The sequence below is a fragment of the Tachysurus fulvidraco genome, chromosome 17 (genome assembly GCF_022655615.1).
Source record: "Tachysurus fulvidraco isolate hzauxx_2018 chromosome 17, HZAU_PFXX_2.0, whole genome shotgun sequence".
Classification (NCBI taxonomy): domain Eukaryota; kingdom Metazoa; phylum Chordata; class Actinopteri; order Siluriformes; family Bagridae; genus Tachysurus; species Tachysurus fulvidraco.
In genome coordinates this window covers 22,030,708-22,041,625 of record NC_062534.1, presented here as the reverse complement: position 1 = coordinate 22,041,625, position 10,918 = coordinate 22,030,708, and the positions used below count along the sequence as shown (strand labels likewise).

The following is a 10,918-nucleotide window of genomic DNA, read 5'->3' as shown; positions in this document are numbered from 1 at the left end:
GCAGAAGGTAAAAAAATTAATGATAAAGGAATTAACGAATAATAAAAGAAATAAGAATTAACAGAATAAAAATTCTAGATTATTATTAGTTGTATATAACTTTTGTGTAATAACAAATTATAAAGCATTCGAGATGTATTTATTTACTTGAGCAATTAGAGATGCCTATATATGAACTTTTATCTGATCTGTTTTTTTCTTCAACATTACCGTGTGCTGTATATAGAAGTGCAGTGCTTAAACAACTTTGCTCTACCACCCTCTAGTGGAGAAAGAGCCAATGAACACGTTTAATAGAAGAGCTGATGTTTAAACTATTTCGTGACATCTGTCTCCACCTAGCGGACACACTGTAATACTACACCAGCACGTTAGCAGTTTCAGAAAGATAAATTTTTTAGCGGTTACTGCTAATGTTAGCAAACAGCTCCTCGTTAAGCTATATTAGATGCTTTTGAAGATGCCGAACCTTAGCAACCTTAATGAAATAATTAAAATATTACAGAAAAACAAACAAAAAACGAAAAATAGATGTATAAATAGATAGACAGAAATATGGACATCCAGATAGATAGACAGACAGAGAGACAAAAAATAAAATAAGAAAAGTCATTTTGTCTTTAATATTTATATAATAACATGCATTTTTCCATTTTTGGTTAAGGCTCTGGGTCGTTGATTAAAGGATCGGGGTTCAAGGCCCAGCACAGCCAAGCTGCCACTGCTGGGACCTTGAGTAAGGCCCTCAACTATCCCTACTCAAGGGGCGCTGTACCGTAGCTGCCCCTGCACTCTGACCCAACCTCCTCAGTTGGGGTATGTGAAGAAAAGAATTCCACTGTGCTGTAATGTATATGTGGCGATAATAAAGGCTTCTATGCCCCGTTTTTATTCTATATATTTTCAGGGTACAGAAATACATAATAGACAAAAACCCACAATAAAAGTATAAAAGTTTGTCAGGGAAAAAGAGAAGCATATGCAACAGTTAAACTCTCCAGAAAACTGACAAAAGGTCTTTCTTTCTTTCTTTCTTTCTTTCTTTCTTTCTTTCTTTCTTTCTTTCTTTCTTTCTTTCTGACCTTTTATACATTTTCACTTTCTTTCTTTCTTTCTTTCTTTCTTTCTTTCTTTCTTTCTTTCTTTCTGACCTTTTATACATTTTCACTTTCTTTCTTTCTTTCTTTCTTTCTTTCTTTCTTTCTTTCTTTCTTTCTTTCTTTCTGTCCTTTTATACATTTTCACTTTCTTTCTTTCTTTTCTGACCTTTTATACATTTTCTCTTTCTTTCTTTCTTTCTTTCTTTCTTTCTTTCTTTCTTTCTTTCTTTCTTTCTTTCTTTCTTTCTTTCTGACCTTTTATACATTTTCACTTTCTTTCTTTCTTTCTTTTCTGACCTTTTATACATTTTCTCTTTCTTTCTTTCTTTCTTTCTTTCTTTCTTTCTTTCTTTCTTTCTTTCTTTCTTTCTTTCTTTCTTTCTCTGCTTTTACTAGTTACTGTGCAGTACTGTATGTCAACCTCCTGCATGTTTTTTCTGTATTTTATTTAGATATTGATAGCAATTTGTCAGGACTTTCTGTAGAGGAATCATTTGTTACTTAACTACCTCGCATTAAGTACCTATTTGTTACTCAAATAATTAAAGTATTAATTTATCAAAATTTGGTCAATTGTATAACGTAATTCACTTTATTCTTAAGAACTTATTCTTAGTTAAACCCCTGATGATTATTCAATAACAAACCTTTAATCAGCAATGAAGAACAAATGACAACATTGTAAAAAAGGTTGAAATAGTAGAAATCTCTTAAATATAGTCAGTTTAGATAGCATTTTCTGGTATAAGATTACAATCAACAAAATATAACATTGTTCAAGTTATTTCTGGATATTATTTACTCATTTTAAATGGTTGGTAAATATAAATATAAAGTGTTATATATTCAATCATAGCCTTTTTTTAAAAAAAAGTATTAGCATTTATTTATTTTTTAAATATGCAAAATGGAACATAAATGGAAGTAAATTTAAAGTTTGAAATGGGTAAAATACAGCAAAGTTGGGAGAATTTTCTCAGATTTGGAAAATACTTGATAAATGTGAGGATATTAAAGATGTTTCTGTTCGCTGAGAAGCCACTTTTTTACAGTCAAGCATACAAGTTTTCAAACATGAGCAAGACACTGAGACTTTGTCACAATTACTTTTATTGTAAAGGTGATTTATTCCAAAATAGTAATATATTGTAGTGGAGGGGAAAAAATAACAGAAATTGAGAGAGAGAGAGAGAGAGAGAGAGAGAGAGAGAGAGAGAGAGAGAGAGAGAGAGAGAGATCTACACATGACCTTGGCAAGTCCTGGATGTTGAGTATATCAAAATTCCACAGCAAAAGTTATAAATTGTCTAAAATGAATAGCGCGCTCTACTTCCTACGGCTGAGTTACTGCGCCTCTACATGGATTACAGAGGATTAAAAGGTCACAACGTAACTATTTCCAGGCTAAAATTAACATTTTTTTTTTTTTACATATCTTGTTATAGTTGTTCTCACCTTACCTGTGCTTTCTGTACAGAAGCATCATTTCTGAACCACCCAAGTGCTATTCTATGAATTTTCTTTTGAACCAAAAAAAGCAAAAGAAAAAAGAAGAAGAAAAAAAAAAAAGTCAGCTGTGAGTGTTTGAAACGATATGACAGAACTGCTTTGTAGTGACAGGAGAAAATCGATCCCCCCCTCGGCAGATGGTCACTGTCCAAATCGATCGCTCATTGATCGCCGGTGACCCACCTTGATAGTGCTCAATAGAGAAGGCTTAATGTGGCGGTGCTCACCTCGGATTAGAGGCAGGGATGAGACAAGTGGCTGTGTGGGGGCTCGATTGAAATGCAAATCCTGCCTGATGTCCTTGACCGAGAAGAGTGTGGTGCTGCACTTGTCATTCTACTGAAAGTTTACCCTGACTGTAGAGAAATTTACTGAAATCTACCGATTTTAAATTGGTTCGTATTTGGCAGCGATGATGCTACAGGATTATAGGACTGTTTTATAATCAGACTCTCTTAAATGGTGTACTGGTGGACTTTATGTCCTCGTTTGAAGTCCATGTGCCCTCTAGGAGAAAACTGTAGTGTTGGAACTTAACATTTCCCCATAACACTTATTATATATTAACTATGGCCAATCAAAGTGTACAGAGTGATGATTTCCAAATGGGTTTGGAATTTATCCTGAATATAACTTGTCAGTAGGCAAGATTTCTGAATGTGGCGTTTAAAGTTTGCTCCCCAGTGCTATAGGTTATTTGGTGAAACCTACATTGATACCAATTACCATGTGGTCTTGGGGATTAAAGGGAACTTCTCAGGACTGTACGAGCACTAAATATACCCATTGGTGAAGTCTGTATTGATAATGACTTTACAATGGTGACTTAATAATGACTTTACAATGCTGTATTTATTGATAATGATTTTACAAAGCTGACTTAACAGCGGTCTATTACCCAAACCACTGTGGGGTGTTTGGAATGGAAGAGTTCATATCATCATAGGTAATAGGTCATATCATCAGTTGTCAGTGGGCAACAATTCTCATTTTTGTCCCAACCAAACCCCACAATATATATAAACCCTACACTCACTTAACAGGTGTCTATTACATGAAACCATGCTGGGTGTTGATTGGGTCCAGTCATGGAGGATAAGATTTTTGTGAGCACAGAGTCTTCCAGTGGGTCTTTCAGTGTTACCTTTAACTTGTCAATGACTAATTTTGTTGCTCAAAATAAAACCCCAAAACTTAACCTTGTCAGGCTCACTTGTGGCTGATGTGTTTGGTGAGACCAAGAAGCAAGCTTGTAGACTTGTAGGTACTGTATGAGGCAGCCTAGCGGATAAGGTGCTGGGCCCCTGAGCAAGGCCCTTAACCCTCATTAAATAAGACAACAATATACTGTAAGTCACTCTGTGACATATGTTAAAAAGTATTTCAATACCAACTTAAGAGTGGTTTGTTACCCAAAACCTTGTGAGTGTTAATTGGGTCCAATTATGAAGACTCGGATTTTTGAGACCTAAAAGCAAATCACAATTTTTTATTTTTTTTGCAGAACATCTTTCAAAGTTCTTCACACTCATAACTCGGTGATCATCATTTCCGAAGAAATGCAGTGGAGGTTTTATATATGATTTTTTTTTTTCCTAAAAAGAAATTTCCTCTATGTTTGAGACTTTCGGGAAACAACGTATTAATGCGCTCGCTCTAATACGTCATCCGTCACGTAATCTTCTCTACGGCGGCCGCTAGTTCACGCGTACTTGTACTGTATACACACAGTATCGTATTAAGGATTACGCGAAACTCTCTCAAGCTTTCTTTGAGGGGATTTTTAGTTAGCTTGTTTGTAAGGAGTCTTCAGAGACAGAGCTTTCTAACAGTTTTGTAACATCTTCCTTACATCTTCAAGATTTCTCTGTAACCTGACAAGATGCGTTTTTTTTTTTGCCTTATTAACTTTAATAGTGAAAGAGAGAGAGATGTTGAGAGGAAGAGAAAGAAAGGATGAAAGAGAAAGAGAAGCCGGTGAGCGGATGACTATACAGTAGCTGTCATAGCATAAGTGTCAACAGGATATGACTTTTTTTTTTAACTGTAAATATAAATTGGGAGAAAGAAACATGTTGGCAAGCTGCTGTGGTCAAAGAGAAATAAAATCACTTTGGAAACGTTATAGTAAAATAGTAAACATCATGGTACTGGTAACAGAAACTCTGCTTTGTGTCAGGCTGTACTACTGATTATTTTCTTAATACAGCATGCCACAGGGTGTGTTGTTTCTTCCTTGAATTGTATTATACGGTATATCACCATACTACGAATTATTTAGTCTAGTTTGGCTGTTTACATGTAGTTACAAGAGCAAGGACTTTAAGGAAGTCTGGACTAGAAGTCTTCACGGGTCCACTTAGAGCCGAAAACCCTGAGGTCTGACCCGAGACCCGAGCAGGTTCCGGTCTAAAAGTTTCACGTGTGAATCGGACACGGGTCGGGTATAATAATAGAATGTGTTTTTACCTAAAGGACCCGAGAAGACCCGAACTACTGTATCTCGCGTGTGTGTGCATTGACTCGAGTCCTTTTCCAACCTCTCCTCTGTTTGCCAAGACCGCTTGAGACATCGTGTGGCTGGCGGTAAGCTAATTTTCCTTTAAACAGACCTGTCAATCTATTTTGAATCCACGCTGTAGCGGTTACTTTAGTTTAGAGTTATGCAACATTCGGGTCCAGTCGGGTTAAAAAAAAATTGCCGTCGGGTCGGACTCGGGTTTAATTTTTTCGGGTTTGTCTCGGGTCGGGTCTTTATTAAAAAAAAAAAATTATGCAGATCGGGTTCGGGTAAAAAGTGCTTCGGGTCGGGTTTTTTTTTAGACCCGAGAAGACCTCTAGTCTGGACCCACGGAAGGGTCCTGGGAGATTAGGGGCTTTTTTTAATGTAAAATATCATGATATTTAGGCTAGAACTAAGCAGGATTAAGATGATAATTTAGCCCTTTCTGCACTGCAGTGCTATCTGCGTAAATGGGCAAATGATTTCCCGTGTGAAAAGCACACTTTAATATCAACTGTACAGTAAATGCAAAGTGAGACAGGGTTCAGAAATAGTGTAAAAGAAAAATGTCAAAAAAAAACAAACAAACAAACAACAAAAAAAAGACAGATAGCATCCAGCAAAGAAAACCAAGCAGTGTGTTGTAGTGTGTTACTGTGAAGTTGGTTGGTTAGATAGTAATACATATAGCTGCTGAAAAAGGCAACTAAAACTAATCACAGACATCTGTGTTGTCTTCTTTTACCATGTGTGTACTATTCTAAAATCTCTACACGTCATCTAACCAGTCTGGAAAAAAGACCTCACGCTCCTCATGCGTCACGCCTCTGTTTGTGTGGGTTTGTGTTTGTACGTTTGTGTCGTGTCTGTGTATAAGAAATGTAGAGTTCTTTAGCAGGACTGCTCATTGCACATGCGGTTCTCTTTGAGAGGCCTGCATTTGCCTTTGTCTTTCTTCCTCACAGGCCTCACACGCTGCTGGACACCCCCGCCACACTGCTTGGTACAGTCCGTCCAGTTGGACCATTGGCCTAATTTGCAACTTCCTGTGAGAAATCAAATGTCAAGAAAAGTGTTATTAATGTCATATTGAATAAAGTTTACAATAAAATATGGCATATAATATATGCTATAATATAATATGATGGTTGTAAAACTAATCTGAAGACAAAAAATATTTTTCCCAAGTAAAGCATGAAAGGACTAAATGTTTCTTCAGCGCATCTTTGATTCTGTTGTCTACTTACCTTTACTTATATAAAAGATAAGACTAAGTATTTTCTGCTCTTGTTTATTAAACCATTTAGAAGCTTCAGTTTACTGATGTTTAGCATTGGTTGCTGTTAAGGATCAATCAATCGATCAATCAATCAATCAATCAACCAGTAAATCAATCAGTCAATCAATACATCAGTCAGTCAGGCAGTCAATCCATCAGTCAGGCAGTCAATCAATGAATCAGTCAGTCAGTCAGTCAATCCATCAGTCAGTCAGTCAGGCAGTCAATCAATCAATCAGTCAATCCATCAGTCAGTCAGTCAATCAATGAATCAGTCAATCCATCAGTCAGTCAGTCACGCAGTCAATCAATCAATCAATCAATCAGTCAATCCATCAGTCAGTCAGTCAGTCAGTCAGACCATCAGTCAGTCAGTCAGGCAGTCAGTCAGACCATCAGTCAGTCAGTCAGTCAATCCATCAGTCAGTCAGTCAGTCAATCCATCAGTCAGTCAGTCACGCAGTCAATCAATCAATCAATCAATCAATCAATCAATCAATCAATCAATCAATCAATCAATCAGTCAATCCATCAGTCAGTCAGTCAGTCAAACAATGAATCAGTCAGTCAGTCAATCAGTCAGTCAGTCAGTCAATCCAGCTATCCATCATTATTCCCTCCATCCATCCATCCATCCATCCATCCATCCATCAGTAAACCAATCAACCAATTTATCTATTGTATCTATATTTTACATGTTTATTTAAAGTAAGATGGTTATGCAATAAAACCAGAAGATCATAGAGATGTTAGAGTAAATCGTTAGATGTAAATCATCCTACAAATTGGAGACAGGAATCAGACCCCCAAATCTGAAATTGTGAGGTAAACACGCTAGCCACTAAACCACCGTAACCCACTACATGTTTTCTTGTTTGATGCTTTAAGGAAATAAAATGTCAGACCTGGTATCTCCTCGTTTGTCCATGTTGACAGCCGTCCCGCTTTAGATCTCCGCCTCTCTGTGGAGTCCTGCTTGGATTTTTTGCGGTCGCTGGCCCGCGGGCCCCGTGTGCACTTCCTGATCTTACACTTCTTCCTCTGCACGGTTTCAGAACACGGGATTCCCCCGAACTGTGGCTCTAACTTCACCATGCGGGTTCGGATCATATGACCCTTCCCGCAGGACTTATTACACTCGGACCACTCGGTCCACTCCGACAGCATACAGTCCACAGCTGGAGCAGAGAGAGAAGAGATAAAAGACATAAGAAAGTGTTAACATCACACTAAAGATGTAGTCTCTGCTGAAGTGTCTTAATCCCTGCAAATCCTTATAGCCTTCACGTTGAGATCTCTTCCTAACTGTTTGGTGAGAGAAACTAATACCGAGTGTGCGTCGATGACACGCCGGTCTCACTGCTGCTCATTTGCAGTTATTTTTCGACGACAACCTTACAGCAGTGTTCTCAAAGGAAAAGGTAGACTGTGTATCAGGAAACTAATGGTACTGGTTTGTTCAGGTTTTAAAGCAATACACTGCAACACAACTCTAGTGTACTGGATGTGTGATTAAGAATCAATCGACAAGAAATAACAGAATAAAAAAATGCCACAATATTCTAAACTCACGTATCAAGGTGGTCTAGTTCTAGTGACAGTTTCTCACTCACTTTCTACCGCTTATCCGAACTTCTCGGGTCACGGGGAGCCTGTGCCTATCTCAGGCGTCATCGGGCATTAAGGCGGGATACACCCTGGACGGAGTGGGGGAGGCGGGATTCCCCCGAACTGCGGCTCTAACTTCACCATGCGGGTTCGGATCATATGACCCTTCCCGCAGGACTTATTACACTCGGACCCCGACCCTGGAGGTGTTAGGCGAATGTGCTAACCACTAAGCCACCGTGTCCCCCTCGAGTGACAGTTTTTACAACTAAATGTTGTCAGCATCTGCGTTTTGTTTACATCCCAAGTTCTGCTCTATGGAAGTGTGTGTGTGTGTTTGTGTGTGTGTGTGTGTGTGTGTGTGTGTGTATGAGACTTACGGCACTCGGGCATCATGCACTTCTCTGCTTGCTCCAGTTGTTCAGTACACTGACCAGGCAGCGCCGGGATCTTCAGCATACGCCGCCTCACGTGCATTCCCACCCCACACGACACACTGCAGTGACCCCAGTCTGACCACTCTGATACCATACAGGAAAAGGCATCTACACACAAACACACACACAGTTTACCATCCATCCATCTATCCATCTTCTGTGGCACGTTTCCTTCACAGGGTCTCAGGGAGCCTGGAGTCTATCCCATAAGGTTAGGGACACCCTGGACTGTGTACCAAGCTAAAGGACACACACACACAAACACACACACACACACACACGAATTTCTGTCTTTAGGGGACACATGGAGGTCGAAACCGGAATACACAAAGGAAATCCATAAAGCACAAAGAGAACACACAAAGTCCACACACACAGACCAGATTTAGGGATCGAACCCCCAACCACGGGAGCAAGTATAAGAAACACACACACACACACACACTACAAATACACCATAAACACGTATACTCCTGTATTCTCTTCTCCTGACCTTCACCGAGGTTGTCTAATTTCTGTCGAACAGTCCCTGCTCATTTTGTTTGAGGTGCAACGGCAATTTCATAGACAAGCTATAAAGAACAACAAACACCAAAGCTAATAAAGACAGCAGCAAGAAAATAACAAATCAATAAAACATTACAGACCTGAAACAACACAGTTACTCACTGTCAGCTTTTTAAATCAGAGGCAGTCCAGTGCTTCTGGCTCACAGTGAGATAGTTAATAATTCGCTCGACTGCGGGGTGTGTGTGTGTGTGTGTGTGTGTGTGTGTGTGTGTGTGTGTGATTGGGAAGCAGCGTGCTGAGGATGCGCAAGTCAGAAGGGTGGACGTTTCAGCGGTCGGCTTACGGCGGAGTCAGACAGGATTCAAAGCGTTTTTTTTCCACACTCAGGTTCGCAAGATTTCACTTCCTTAAACACAGCTCTCGTCCATTTCACGTGTTTCCTATGCATGTTTTTTTTTCTTACTAAACCCTGAACATTATTAAATATATCATAAAAAGATATTTATACGTGTTATATAAAGCATAAAACACGGTGTTGTGTTACAGGAAATTAATCCATGTATGATTCCAGATTTTGCCACGCCATGTTATGTTAGAGCAGCTCCTGTACTGTATAAACGGCCCTTCCGACACCAGGCTAAAATAAAACCCTGCTTTTCTGCGTCTTCGTCCGTCTCCATAAAGAAAAACAAAACATTGTTTTTCAAATTTACATCATATTCCTTGTGTTGATTGCTTGCTTCTGTATAAAAAAAAACAAAACACAATCACAACGGTCTCGGTCACACAAACAAAATAATAAGAGTTTCTATGACAAATAGAGAAAGACATCATTAGATAGCCGGACTCTTGCTTTTTCCCGACACAAAATCAATACCAGATATGAAAACACTGTGTATACGAATTACAGGGTTTGGATCTCGTTCATCTTGAACACGAGCTGGTCTTCGACCCGGACATTATTCTGCACACCTTTACGCACTCAAGAGCCGGTCTGTATAGAAAACCACCTGTATTTCTGCTTATTCATGAAAGCATCCAATCAACCAGTCATGTGACAGTGGTCCAGGGCATGTAATCATGCAGATAACAGATGAGAGCTTCAGTTCTCCTTATTTTCAGATCAGACTTCTGAATGAGACAAGCGCATGCCAGACGAAACTAGAGGAGAGAACAAACACCGCAAACGAAGACTTTAAGCTAAACAGGAATTTAGTTAATTACTCTGAACAGCGGTGCTGAGCAGAAAAGCATCACAGAGCATGAACACAACATGTGCCTCGAGGTTTATGGGCTCCAACAGCAGAAGAACGCACCTCAGGTTTGTTAAGAAATCAGCTTGTACAGTAAGTACATATTTGATGAAAAATAACCATGTAAACGTATTTTTTTCTCAAAACAAGTTTGTCTCAAATGATGCATTCAAATGTAAACAATTATATTTCTTCTTTATTTGTTTCATATTTATATCTTTCATGACAAAAGTGTGAAAAAAAAAATGCCACTGAAAAGTACTCGTATTAGAAAAATCCTTTCCCCAAGCTCTCCGTGCCTCGAAACTCTTTAATTATATCCAGAAAGCACCCTGGAGAGGGGATATAGTATTATAGTCGTTCTAGTAGAGTCTAAATCCCAAGCATCAGCCATGTCATAACTCTATAATTTATACCCGTTGGTGTAAATGATGTTATACTGGAGGGACACTTCACTTAAAAATGGAGTGAAACAGTTTGTAAAAGTGTTATTCAGTGATAATGTGGTGCTGGATAGTGGTTTACACACACACACACACACACACACACACACACACACACACACACACACACACACACACTCACACGTTTATCCACTGGTGTCTGCAGTCATCCCTCTATTTAACTGAACACGTGCAATGACAAACATTACGATTCAGGACGTCTATGAATTCAAGGGCATCTCAGCACTAATGTCAGTTTAAGAGACAAGCGTGTGT

At 38.9% G+C, this 10,918-nt stretch overlaps 1 protein-coding gene across 1 annotated transcript in view; it reads right to left on the bottom strand.

Moving 5' to 3' along the window:
* Positions 1–5,601: 5,601 nt before the first annotated feature.
* Positions 5,602–10,918, bottom strand: part of spon1b (spondin 1b) — a 115,824-nt gene continuing 110,507 nt past the window's right edge. Inside the window, exons 14-16 of the mRNA XM_027135808.2 lie at positions 8,380–8,544; positions 7,297–7,569; positions 5,602–6,158 (exon numbers count right to left, since the gene is read on the bottom strand). Coding sequence (XP_026991609.1) covers positions 6,004–6,158; positions 7,297–7,569; positions 8,380–8,544 — 593 coding nt within the window. The 3' untranslated portion in view covers positions 5,602–6,003. The remainder of the gene's footprint in view (positions 6,159–7,296; positions 7,570–8,379; positions 8,545–10,918) is intronic.